This window comes from Sus scrofa, chromosome 13, assembly GCF_000003025.6.
Source record: "Sus scrofa isolate TJ Tabasco breed Duroc chromosome 13, Sscrofa11.1, whole genome shotgun sequence".
NCBI classification, from domain to species: domain Eukaryota; kingdom Metazoa; phylum Chordata; class Mammalia; order Artiodactyla; family Suidae; genus Sus; species Sus scrofa.
Window position 1 is genome coordinate 113,593,434 of NC_010455.5, and position 14,631 is coordinate 113,608,064.

General features: G+C 34.1%; 1 protein-coding gene across 12 annotated transcripts in view; it reads left to right on the forward strand.

Moving 5' to 3' along the window:
• Positions 1 to 14,631, forward strand: part of NAALADL2 (N-acetylated alpha-linked acidic dipeptidase like 2) — a 1,365,504-nt gene that overhangs the window by 743,323 nt on the left and 607,550 nt on the right. For all 12 annotated transcript variants that reach the window (XR_002338111.1, XM_021071192.1, XM_021071188.1 and 9 more), the window contains one exon: positions 14,004 to 14,277. Coding sequence is in view for 11 of the 12 variants with exons in the window: in XM_021071192.1 (XP_020926851.1) it covers positions 14,004 to 14,277 (274 nt within the window). In the remaining variant the exon portion in view is untranslated. The remainder of the gene's footprint in view (positions 1 to 14,003; positions 14,278 to 14,631) is intronic.

Consider the following 14,631-nt stretch of genomic DNA (forward strand, 5'->3'; position numbering starts at 1 on the left):
CTACTAATATCTATGAGGATGTGGGTTTGATCCCTGGTTTTGCTCCATAGGTTAAGGATCCAGCCTTGCGGTGAGCTGTGGTGTAGGTCGCAGCACAGATACAGCTCAGATCCTGCGTGGCTGTGGTGTGGGCTGGCAGCTGTAGCTCTGGTTTGACCCCTAGCCTGGGAACTTCCATATGCTGTAAGTGAGGCCCTAAAAAGCACACACACACACACAAAAAAAAAAAAAAAAAAAAAAAAAAAAGCATTTCATGTGTGATTCCAGTTCTACAACTGGTTACACAGGTTTTTAATTACTAGGAGAGTGTTCTCCTGTTGGGGTAATTTTTTAAAATTTTTTGTTAAATGGTTGCTTATCTGTATTTTCTATTTTTTCTTCCTATAAATATATAGTATATATATTATAAAAAAACTTTTCAAGGAGATGATTTTAATTTGTCTATGAAGAATAAGTAACTAATAAGAGTCCCCGTCATGGCTCAGTGGTTCACGAATCCAACTAGGAACCATGAGGTTGTGGGTTTGATCCCTGGCCTCGCTCAGATGGTTGAGGATCTGGTGTTGCTGTAAGCTGTGGTTTAGCAAATGTGGCTTGGATCTGGCATTCCCGATGCTCTGGATTAGACTCCTAGCCTGGGAACCTCCATATGCCGAAGTTGTAGCACTAGAAAAGACAGAAAGACAAAAAAATAAAAAAATAAGATAAATAGTAATTAATAATTTGAGATCTAGAAAAACTTAACTTTTCTATTGTTAATGACCTGTAGCAAAGAAAGAAAGTAAAAATGGAATCCAATGTCTAGAATTCAAATATGTCAGTATATTCAATATCAGAAGAGAATAAATGGCAAATAGGACCATATATTCTCAACCAAGAGTCAAATTAAGTCCATGTATATATTCTGATGAAATCCTTACATAGATGCTTGTTTGAGTACATGGGACAGATCATTTAGGAAAGGAAGGAAGGAATAAAAGTAACCTTTATTGGACCCCTGGAGCTGCTAGAGGCTGTGTTAAGCACTTTACCTGTGCTATCTCATTTAATTCTGCCCCCCAAAATAGCATATTACTATTTGACATACGACAGTGTGAAAGTAGAGATTCAAAAGATACTGATATGCACAGTCATCTAGCTTAATATGAAAACCAGAATTTAAACCCTCTTTTACTGAATCCAGAGACGTTCCACTCGCTCTCCTCCTCCTCCCAAAGCTCCCACCTCCCCCAAGGCCTACCCTCTACTAACTTTTTGTTGACAGTTGGCTGTCCAATTATCCTGGATTATTCATGAGGTTCATTAGATGAGGTTCCAGCCCCACTAGGAATAGTGTGTGTCAGAAATACATCACCATCAGTGCTGCTCACTTCCTGTCTAGCAATAAGGCTCATTTTTCTTTTTTCATGTATACAATAGAGATGAAGCTAATAATTGACAGGTTATTCAAATATCTCAATGTGTAATATGCATTTCTTGTCAAAACTCTCATTTTCTATCATTTTAAAATTGACTTTTCATTTTTCATTTTTGTTTCCACACTGTCCTGACTTCCAATGACCAGACATCTTTATGGATTTGTTTCAATGCATTTCATAAAGTTGGGTATATTAACAGTTGTTTTTCTCATGATTTATGCAACTTGTCATATATTTGAGTATAATTTAATAGAGAAGATTTCACTCATGTGCTGAAACGAATCTGCCCATGAAGGAAGGTAGTCTTGATTAACAAGTGAAGAGTAACACTCAAATTCTTATTGATTTTGATTATTGTCCCAACATACGCATCATCATTCATTGTTCTGACAATAGCTTTAACCTCTTTTCAAGTGTATTTTAATTCCCCCATTATATAAAATTACTTCATTGTTTTAGTCAACTTTGCACTACTACTCAAGATTTAATTTGCTGTATTGGAAAATTAAGTATGTGTCATGTTAACATTATGTTTTCAACATAGTCTAACATATTTAGTAAAAAAAAATACTGATTATTTATTATGGTCCCCATTTACTAGACACAAGAAACTGTAGTTGGAGTTTTCTGATATGTTAAAAGTGGTAAAACTTAATACTTGTTTTTAAAAAGCTGATTTTTTTAAATTAGCAAAATAATAATTTTGTGTTAATGCCAGGAAAAGGGAATGATATTAGTATTTTAGGTGCTTTTAAAAATTTTCAGTAAATATGCTTATTCTGAAGTATGGAGATCAGTCATTTTTGTTATGACCTTATTCAAATGGAATATGCTTCTCCCAATATTTATTCATTGGGTCATGGAGTACTGACTATTCAAATAAAAAGTTTTGGTAACATCCAACTTTATATCATTTCTGTGGATAACCAAATAGATGAAACTGAAGACTTATAATGTCTTAGTGATAGATTAACTTGTCCATTTACAATTTTGAGATTTTAGATAATGAAAGTGACTTAATCAGAATGTGACCTTTGACAACAATTTTCCCTGAAAATTGGAGAGCCTCAAAAGCCACGCACTCTTAACACTAAGTGTAAGATTCTTGTTCAGGCTGGTACATTCTGTGAAAGCTTATTATTAGCCTTTGTGCCTTGTGGTCATTTTCACTTTGTTAAGTCACACTTCTTCTTTCTAAAATGCATTTTAAATGCTTTGTCATTAAAATAAATGTTTTATCATTGTTTTTTTCTTGCAATCCAAGTATGCACTCAGTATTAACCCAGGATGAAATCATTTCCAGTACAAATGTGTACAGAGATGAAAGATGTATAGTTACATGTCAGAGTTTTTTCTGTTTCAGGTAGTAGAAGATGTACTAGTTTATCTGTATGTCCTGGGTTTTAGTCTGGCTTATTTCACTGCTTATGTAATATCAAGTTAAAAGAAATATTTTTATTTATTTATTTTTTTGTCTTTTTAGAGCCACACCCACAGCATATGGAAGTTTCCAGGCGAGGGGTTGAATCAGAGCTGTAGCTGCTGGCCTACATCAGAGCCACAGCAATGCAGGATCTGAGCTGTGTGTGCGACCAACACCTCAGTTCATGGCAATGCTGGATCCTTAACTCACTCAGCAAGGCCAAGGATCGAACCTGCAACCTCATGGTTCCTAGTCGGATTTGTTAACCACTGAGCCACGACGGGAACTCCTAAAAGAAATATCTGATTAATGACTCAAGTATTGATTACCAGCTTTATGCCAAGGTCTTAGCTGGAGATCACTAAGTCCAAAAGCATGCTTTTTTGCAAAGAAGACAGTTATGTACCATAATCTCCTTGATCACAAGAAGGGGAAATTAAGATCTCTTTCAGATAATCTACTTCCATGCTAGTTTTTAAAAAATGGAGTATTTAAGAAGCAGTTTTTTCTTTTTTGTTCAGATGGCTCCCAAACTCTGAAATTGGACTATGAGTTCTTCTAAAACTTACTTTGATTTCCCTAGGTCTTATTTTCTCATGAGCAATAAAATCTCTTTGCTCCAACCTGACATCATCATTTAACTTTTAATTATTTTACCCCAATTTTGTGCTTTATAACACTCATTTTTATTGCTTTAAAAAGCCTCTAATTTTGGAAGACTATCTACTGCTTCTAAACTGCAGTGTAGTATGGTGGAAATCTAAAATAAGATGTAGTGGAGTAGAAGTCTGACCTACATAATTCGGGACATTTTACATCTAGGTTGTATGATCTGACCTTCAAACAAATTTCTTATCTATAAAATGGTAACCCATGAGGGTCTTTTTGTGAGACTTTTATGCACAGTGTTTTCAGTCCCTAGACATTCAATACATGTTTTACTGTGAGTATGATATTTTAGAAGGGAAGCACTAATTGAGCAAGTAATCATGCTTTTACTTGGCATGACATCAGTGGCTGGCTTTTACTTGGCATGATATCAGTGGCTGGCTGGCATGGAAGGTGAAGGGATGTTGCCCTTCCCTCCTCACTGTCTAACATGTTTGATACAATTTTACTATGTGTTTCTTAATATTTCTGAAGCAATATTAAGCGATAAAAAGTCAAGTTCATGCTATAGTCTTGAAATTTACTGTGTATATAGAGTACATGATTCATAGAATTCTACTAGATTTAATACCAAGTCACATAACAACCTTAAAGAATCTTTTGGCTGTGTAACATATGAGAAATATCAACTGGTACAGAATAAACATGTATGTCAAATAACATACACACATAAGGAAGTCATGGTGGATATTAGCAAATGTGATGATTGTTCTCTGTGTCATGCCAATATGCTTTTTTAGATGTTTTCTTTCCCATTCATTTACAGTATAATCTTGGCACTCTCCCTCATGCTAGGAATACTACATGCATCGCTTCCTCCAGCTCTAACACCAGTGTTCCTCTGTGGCTCATCCACTAGCAGGTGTTGAACATTGATATAAACTGAATTTTGTCTACCAAAGCCAAAATCTTCTCATTCCCTGTCTCTACTGGCCAATGAAACACCAAAGCCACACTTCCAAATTCAAGTCTCAGGCATTATGGTTCTTTATGCTTCCTGCCAAAACTACTGGCCCATGGAAACTCTTATTTTAAAAATTAAGGCAGAGCAAAACTTTTTGTCAAATACCTTGTGATTTTAGGTGATACATTCCTAGGTTTGCAGATTTTTTAAATTATTAAATTGAGATTATTTTGTAATTATTTAATAACATTTCTATTCGAATTTAGCAAACTGCCTAATTATAATAGTGCTCTTCACCATAAATCCCCAAATTTTGTTGGGAAAACAGTTCAGAAAACTGTAGATTCCCAATAAAATGTAGATATTTTTACATTCTAAGTGATTTGAAATGATTAAAGGGTAGAATCATTTGACCAAATTATTTGTATCAATAAACCTTATTTCAAATAATTTAGATTTAAAGGCTGTGTGATTTCAGGACATAAACTCATATAGCTTCTTTAAAATCTCTTTCTTACTGTCAGAGTGCAGGGGACAAGATTCTTATAAAGAATATGATCAATTTAAATACAGTTTTAAAGGCAGTTAGAATTAAAAAGTAATCTTAGATTAGACTTGAACAGATATGTGTTAACTTAATCATTTGGAATATTAAATAGTATTTATTAGGAAATGATGCTTTCTATACCATTTTTTAAAGACCAGTATTTTTATAATGATATGTATATAAAAGATTTGTTAACATCTTTCAGGATACATTGTTGTTATACTGATATAGGCTACTATAATGCATGTTCCCTTAAATCCAGTCAACCATCATCGCACACACGATTTGAATAAGATAATCTCTATCAGATAGAGGTGATGTGTAAAATGATATATCCATAAATTTTGAACAAATATTTACCATGTAATTCTGTGGAGGAAGCAGGTCATAATTCTTAGCAACTTATCCAGATTTTTCCTTCTTAGATTTTGTGAGAATAGCAATCAGTACTTACAAAGAAATCACTATCTAATTATATGTAGGGAGCTAGGCATTGAAGTTAGTGTGTTTTTGGTTTGGTATTACTGTTTAGTAGATACTATGAAAAACACAGAGAGGCTGTGTACATTGTTGAATACCTCCTTTAAAACACTTATATCCTAGTAGTTCCCATCATAGCTCAGTGGTAACAAACCTGACTAGTATCCATGAGAAGGCGTGTTTGATCCTTGGCCTCACTCAGTGGGTTAAGGATCTGATGTTGCTGTGAGCTGCGATGTGGATCACAGACACACCTCAGATCTGGTGTTGCTGTGGCATAGGGCAGCAGCTGCAGCTCCAATTCAACTCCTAGCCTCGGAACTTCCATATGCTGTGGGTATGGCCCTAAAAAAGTAAACAGTAAATAAATAATAAATAAATGAATAAAACAGTGATATCCTGAGTTGGCAGGATAGTAAGAGAAATCAACAAGGGAATCAAATCTTAGGATAGAGTACTATGGCAAATGATGAAACCAGAAACCTAGAACTTTGAGGATTAGTAACAAATGACAGAGCAATAAAAAACTGCTTCAAAGATGAATAAAAATTTTACAACATTAAAGATATTGAATCAGTAGTTCATAGTTCTCCCATAATAAGAACATCAAGTACAGTTTTTATTTTCAGAGTAATATCTCTTTCTCAAAAATTGTAATCGAGTTCTCCTAAAGAACAGATTGAGAAAGTAAACTCTCCATTCATTTTATGAAGTCTGCATAACTTTAAAATCAGACAGGAATCATGCCTCAAAGTTATATACTAACTGTACTTATAAAAATAGATGTGAGAATTATGAATGAAATGCAGAATAAATTATTAAAATTTAATAGTTAATTTTAGGAATACAGTTTGAGATAATGCTAAAAACAATGTTTTCTCTATTGAAAAAAGGATAATATAATTGTCTTAAAAAATCCATCATAAATTTAAAATTCAATACACAGTCATAAAAATCTGTCAAAATGATAATAACATAATCTGATCTTCAGAATGTAACATGGATATCTACTAATCACACCTTATTAAATACTTTATTAAATATTTTCTCAAGGTTTTAGCTTGCATAGTAAGCAAGAAAATACAATCTATAAATGACTAGAAAGAATTAATGAAAACTTAATTATTGGCTTTTATATATTAATGATGAAATCATACAAAAATATAATAGTAACAAAAAATATAATAGTAATATTCTAACAGGATTACATGATAGAACAATGGCATGGTATTCCTCTATACTAGGAAAAAATTTTTAATTTTTAATTTTTTTTTTTTTATTTTCCCACTGTACAGCAAGGAGGTCAGGTTATCCTTACATGTATACATTGCAATTACAGTTTTTCCCCCACCGTTTCTTCTGTTGCAACATGAGTATCTAGACATAGTTCTCAATGCTATTCAGCAGGATCTCCTTGTAAATCTATTCTAGGTTGTGTCTGATAAGCCCAAGCTCCCGATCCCTCCCACTCCCTCCCCCTCCCATCAGGCAACCACAAGTCTCTTCTCCAAGTCCATGATTTTCTTTTCTGAGGAGATGTTCATTTGTGCTGGATATTATTTATGTTAACACTGGTTAACATAATGACTTACTGTATTATAAGGGTGATCTCTCTCCTTATATTGATCTTGTGTCAGTGTAATTGTAATCACGACCTTGATATGAAAATTGATAAACTCATTTAAATATTAATATAGAAGAGAAAAAAAACAGGAGGACTTCTCATTCTGAACATTAAGGCATATTATAAGGTAATGATAATTATAATAGAATATTATTACAGAACGAGATCATAAAGACTACTGGAATTGACTAAGGACTCAGATATACTAGGAACTTATGACAAAACTTTCATTGGCAATGTGCGGAAAATATGACAAAGGGAACTAGGATTATTATTCACATGGAAAGAAAGTAATAGTTCATGCATTCCTACCTCATACTACATACACATACATACATATACATATACACAAATATTCCAAATAAATATTGAAATGTAAAAAAAACAGTTCTTTAAAGCTTTTATGAGAATAACTTCATTACCTCAGGTTTGAGAATAATTTTTAAGTACACCAGAAAAATGTGCAAGAAAATGTGATAAGGACAAGATGGCAGATTAGAAGGACTTGAGCTCACCTCCTCTTGAGAAAACACCAAAATCAAACTAACTGCTGAATAACCACTTACAAAAAGAACTGGAACCTACCAAAAAAAGTATTTTACATCCAAAGACAAAGAAATAGTTGCAATGGGATGGTAAGAGGAGTACTTTCACAACACAATCAATTTCCATACCTGCCACTTGGGTGACTCATAAACTGGAAAGTAATTATATTGCATAGATTCACCCAAGAAGTGAGAGTTTTGAGCCCCACATCAGTCTCCCCAGCCTGGGGTTCTGGGATCAGGGGAAGGAGCCTCTAGTGCATTTTGTTTTGAAGGCCAGTGGGGCTTGAACACAGGAGTTCCTTAGGACTGGGGGAAACAGAGACTCCATGCTTGGAGGGTATACACAAGTTTTCATGTGGGCTGGAATCCAGGGCAAAGCAGTGATGCCACAGGAACATGGGATAGACCTAACTGTGGATCTCGGGGTGTCTCCTGGGAAGTTAGGGGTTTACTTTGGGAGTAAGGACACTTGTTATTGAGGCCCCAGGGGAATGTTTATTGGTATGAGCTCTCCCAGAGGTTGCCATTTTGGCACTGAGCTCTGGCCTCACCTATTAGCCTGAAGGATCCAGTGATTGGTTGTCTCAGGCTAAACAACCAACAGGTGGGAACACAACTCCACTCATTAGCAGATAGAATGCCTACAGTCATGCTGAGGCCTCACTTCTAAACACACCCTTGCCCAACAGATGGACAACACCCAACTTGACCTGCCAGTTGGCAGGCACAAGGCCCTCCCACCAGGAATCCTGTTCAAGACCCTTGACCAACCTCCCCACCAGCTGGCCAACACCAGAAGCAAGAGGAACTATAATCCTGCTGCCTGTGGAAAGGCGAGCACAAACACAGATAGTTAGATAAAATGAGACAGCAGAGAAATATGCTCCAGGTGAAGGAACAATGTAAAACCCCAGAAGAACAATGAAGTAAATTGGAAATAGTCTACCAGAAAATGAATTCAGAATAGTGATTGTAAGGATGATTCAAGATGTCAGAAAAAACATGGAGGCACAGAATAAGAAATTCAAGAAATGTTTAACAAAGAGAAGATTTAAAGAACAAACAGAGATGAGCAATAAAATACCTGAAATGAAAAATACACTAGAAGGAATCAATAGCAGAATAATTCAGAACAAATAAGTGAGTTGGAAGACAGAGTGGTGGAAATAACTGCCATGGAACAGAATTTAAAAAAATAATGAAAAGAAATGAAGGCAATCTTCGAGATCTCTGGGACAATATTAAATATACCAACATTTACATTATAGGGGTCCCAGAAAGAGGAGATAGAGAAAGGGACTGAAAATATTTGAAGAGATTATAACTAGAAACTTCTCTACCATAGGAAGGAAAAAACTCAAAGTCCAGTGCTGAGAGTTCCATATAGGATAAACATAAGGAGGATCATGTTGAGACATATATTAATCAAACTGACAAAAATTAAAAGAGAAAATATGAAAAAAGGGGAAAATGAACAAATAACATACATGAAAATCCTCATATGGTTAGTTGATTTTCAGCATGAACTCTGCAGTCCAAAAGGGAGTGGAACCATATATATGAAGTGATGAAAAGGAAAAATCTACAACTAAGAATACTCTAGCAAGCAAGGCTCTTGTTTAGACTCAACACAGAAATCAAAAGCTTTGTGTACAAGCGAACGCTAAGAGATTTTAGAACCATCAAACCAGCTTTACAACACATACTAAAGGAACTTCTTTAGGCAGAAAAGAAAAGGCCACAACTAGAAACAAGAAAATTAAAAAATGGGAAAACTCACCAGTAAAAACAAACACACAATAAAGGTAGGAAATTATCCACACACAGGCATGAAATCAAAACCAGCAATCTTGAGGAGAGTAAAAATGCAGGATATTGGAAATGCATTTGAAATTAAGAGATCAGTAACTTAAAACAATCTTGTATGTGTATAGACTACTATATCAAAACCACATTAGCCACCAGCCAGAAATCTACAATAGATCCCCCCCACAAAAACACATGCAAAGCAATCCAAACACTATACCAAACCAATAAGAACATACATATCTATAACTACCTTAAATGTAAATATATTAATAGCTACAACCAAAAGACATAGACTGGATAAATGGATATAATAACAAGACCTGTATATATGCTGTTTACAATAGACCTACTTCAAATTAGCGACTACAGACTGAAAGTGAGGGATTGGAAAAAGATATTTTATGCAAATGGAAATCCAAAGAAAGGTATAACAGCAATACTCACATCAGACAAAATAGACTTTAAAATAAAGACTGTTAGAAGAAATAAAGAAGGACCTTAAATAACGATCAGGGGCTTAACCCAAGAAGATATAACAACTGTAAATATATATGCACCCAATATAGGACCATCTCAATATCTAAGGCAAATGCTAAAAACCACAAAAGGAGAAGATCATAGCATTACAATAATAGTAGGGCACTTTAACATCCCACTTATGTCAATGGACAGATCATCCAGACAGAAAATCAATAAGGAAACACAGGTCTTAAATGACAAATTAGGTCAGATGAATTTAACTGAAATTTATAGAACATTTCATCTAAAATCAGCAGAGTATAGATTCTTCTCAAGTGCACATGGAACATTCTCCAGGGTAAATCACTTGCTGGACCACAAAACAAGCCTTGGAAAATTTAAGAAAATTGAAATCAATCATCTTTTCTGACCACAATGCTAAGAGATTAGAAATCAACTAAAAAAAAAAAAATAACATGAACACAGTAAAAAACACAAATGCCTGGAGGCTAAGCAATGTTACTAAACAAGCAGTGGATCACTGAAGAAATCAAAGAGGAAATTTTTAAAAATGCCTAAAGACAAAAGAAAACACCATGACCCAAAACCTATAGGACACAGCAAAGGCAGTTCTAAGAGGGAAGCTTATAGCAATACAATCTTACCTAGGAAATAAGAAAACTCTCAAAGAAAAATGTACAAACTATTACATTATTACAAAAAAAATCATATACATTAAGGTTAAAAACTTATTCATCATAAAACAAGACAGTGAAAACAAAGGAGAAGCCAAAATCTAGGCAAAGTACCACATACACTACCTAAAAGAAAATTTATACAGAATATACAGACACTTCCATAAATATGGGTAAATGACATAGTCATTGCATGGAAATAGAACATAGATGGCTAAATAATATGAGAAAAAACTTTATTAGTAATCATGGAAATGCAAATTAAAATCACGAGGCATGATTTTACCCAAAAATAAATGATAGTTACATGATGTGATGAAGGTGTTAACTAGCACTCTGGTGGTAATTATTATTTATTGTATAAATGTATAAAATCATCACATTATATATGTTAAACTTATATAATGTCATATATCAATATACGTGGAGAAGAATGTATGATACCAATTACATAAAGGTAAGAACTCAAAGCCTAAGGAATGAATTGTGAAGGGTTTATATATAAATACATATTAAATCTATGAAAATAAGACAGAAGGCAAAACAAAACAAATAAACCCAAAACACCAGCAACAGCAACAACAGCAAACAGTTTGGTGATTACTCTGCGGTTAGGGTGAGTGATGAAATAAAGACTATTTAGGGGGCTTCGATAATACTGGAAATGTTACACTTCATAGGCTGGGTCATTCTTTCATAATTATCCATAATTTAGATATGTTACACAATCTTTATATGTTCAATTTTTCATAACAAAAAATGAAGTTGTAGTAAAAAAGTACATATCCTTTAAATTGAAAGTGGACTAGAGAATATAGATATCCTTTACTAAGTAATTTCTGCTTAGTACTGAATAATATTTAGGAATTCTCCAGCATTGAGACAAATTACTAATTCTTCAGCTGAGCCCTAAAGAAATACTTTATTTACTTTTCAAAGCCATATTGTACAACATAAACATCTTGAAATATTTAATGTTCTTTTGTGTTGCTTACATTATAAAGCACTTTGAAACTGAGAATAACAAAATAAATGATAAACATCTTGCACACTCATTGGTAGACGTATGCTCACCAATTAACTAGTGAAAGGAGCAGCAAAAGTCTAAAGCAATATTCAATATTCTGTTAATGTTGACTACACATAGCCAAATTTACATAAGTAAAATGTACATTCTGCACCTCCAATTTATACATATTACAAAAAATATTACTGATGTTTAATTTCCAAATAGCTTTCTCATCAAATTGAGTTTCAACTCAGTTAGTTTACTTGCCTAACCTGAAATTCTATAGAGAGTTATAGTAGGAACAAAGAAAGAGTTGAAGAGATGGAGGATGCAAGAACACAATGGGGAAATGATAGTCTGCACTTCTGTGTTTACTGCAGCAGAATTCACAATAGCTGAAGCATGAAAACAAACTAAGTATTCATGGATGGATGGATGAATAAGGAAAAGTGCTATGTATATAGAATAAAATATCATTCAACCTTAAAAAGGAGATCGTGCCATTTGTGATAAGGTAGATGAATTTAGAGAACACTATGATAAGTGCAATAACCCAGACCAACACATGCAGACACTGCATAGTATCACTTATATGTGAAATCTTAAAAGAAAAAAAGTCAAACTCTTGGAAAAAGAGTAGATTCGTAGTTGTCAGAAACTGGAAGTTCAGGGAAATGGGGAGATATTGGTCAAAAAAAACAAGCCTTCAGTTATAAGAGAATCTAAATACAGCACGGTAACTATAGTTAAAATTGCATTGTCTTTTGAAATTTGCCAAGAGAGTAGATCTTAAGTGGTCTCAACACAGGTAACTAGGTAACAAAGGTGAGTTGATTGATGTGTTAATTTGATTGTGGTAATCATTTCACAAGGTACATATTGAATCATCATGTTGTATACTTTAAATACATACAATTTCATTTGTCAATTATAATTTAAATGCCTCACTAAAAAAATAAAATAGAAGGCTGACCAATATTATTCAGAATAACAGGTAGTTTTTTTGTGTGTTTGTTTTCAATCAGCAATTCTATAAAATTTACATGGCACTGATGATTGGTCAAATTACATTTTTTTTCAAAATCAATATTTTTAAAAAAGGAATAGACAACATTCCCATTGTGCCTCAGCAGGTTAAGGACCGGGCATTGTCTCTGTGACGATGCAGGTTCAATCCCTGGCCTCACTCAGTGGGTTAGAGATCTGGTGTTGCTGCAATCTGTGGCACTGGCCTCAGCTGCTGCTCTGGTTTGACCCCTAGCCCTGGAACTTCCATAAGCTGCAGGTGCTACCATAAAAAAAGGAGAAAGAAAAATAAATGAATAGAAATAGCAACTGGCAAAGGATAGAAAACAACTGGCAAATTGTTGTTGTATCTTCCTATATAGACCAGCTTTTAAGCTCTCAACAGATCTACCTTTTATCCTCCAGTAATGCTTTGTTTTTTTATACCATCACACATATTTTCCATGTCCGCTACTTACTATTTTATCAAATATTTTTCATTCAGGGTTCTTGAATAAAGAGGGTCCTAAGATAAACAAGTATTGTGAGAAAAACTTTGTGATGGGCAAAAATGACAGTATCAAAATATCCACTTAGGTAATGGTTTGGAGAGAAATAAAATGCTTATAGAAAGATATATTTTTGTAAAAAAAAAAGAACTGGTTCCTTTGCATTCTAGCATAAAACAAAGCAAAACTTTATTAGATTTTTCTTTTTTAATTTCCTATGTCTAATTTTTTTCTAGGTTCTATGGATTTTTTGAAACAGATTTTGTCTAGCTTCTAGGATATCATAAGCAGAAATAGTGTCACTATGGATTATGGGACAGGTATAGGAATAAACATGTAGACTACAGAGCAAGTACTCATAAGAATTAACTTCATATTTGTTTGACAATTTGTGGTTGGTTTTACCACAATATACTAATTTAATGGCATACCTATATGTTCATAGCGTCATGTAATTTGGCATGTAATTTATATCAAAAGAGTTCTCTCTGAATCACTTTAAATACCAATAGTTATATATTAATCACATAAATTTACTTGTGATCATACTAACTTAATACAGAGCTCTTTCAACCAGCATGACGCCCTAGTTTTCGAGGTGAGTTTTATATATGTTGATGTCAATAGAAAGATCAGAACTAATAAAAATAACTGGCATTAATTACTCTCTTCTCTGTAGTCCCATTGTGCTTTATTAGTTTTTAAGAATTTTGCTCATTCTGCTTGACTGTGCATCATTTCTGTACAAGCCCATCATCTCTGCTAGACTGATGTCTTGTGTCCTATCTGATTCTTCATTCACATTCCACATTTATTAATAATGGCTCATATACTGAACAACTCTAAATCAAAAGAATAAAGATTTCCCCCTTTTTTTAGAGTATATGTTTTAAATTTCTTTCAGAAATTTGATACAACTGTACAAAAGTGAAGATGACATGGAAATTTCAAAGAAGATTAAGATTCAGTGGACTTCTTTGGGTCTAGAAGATGTACAGTTTGTAAATTACTCTGTGTTGCTGAACCTGCCAGGCCCTGCTCCCAGCTCTGTGACTCTGAGCAGCAGCGGCCAGTGCTTCCATCCTGATGGCCAGCCTTGCAGCGAAGAAGCCAGAAAACACAGCAGCCAAGATCTGCTCTACTCATATGCAGCCTATTCTGCCAAAGGAACTCTCAAGGTAATATGCCCATTTGTCTCTGTCATTTACAGTGAAATGAAATTAGAAAACAACAGCTTTCATCTAAATTGAACTAACTGGCAAGATGCAACATACAGAAGTAACCATTAAATGTTCTCAGTGAGGGGATGCCAGGAAAGGGGAAGGAAGATTTGAACTTCCTGATCCTTTTCTGGTCATATTTTGAAAGTGAAAACACGTTGGAAGAATTTACTTCAAAAGTGTTGCATGTGTGATGGAGTCATTCACATTTTGCTTCATCCTTATAGTGCAAGTGCATTTTGTTCTTTGATTCTGAAGATGCAAATTTTAAGAAATTGATATGGACAGAAAGAATCAACATGGAAGCAGTTG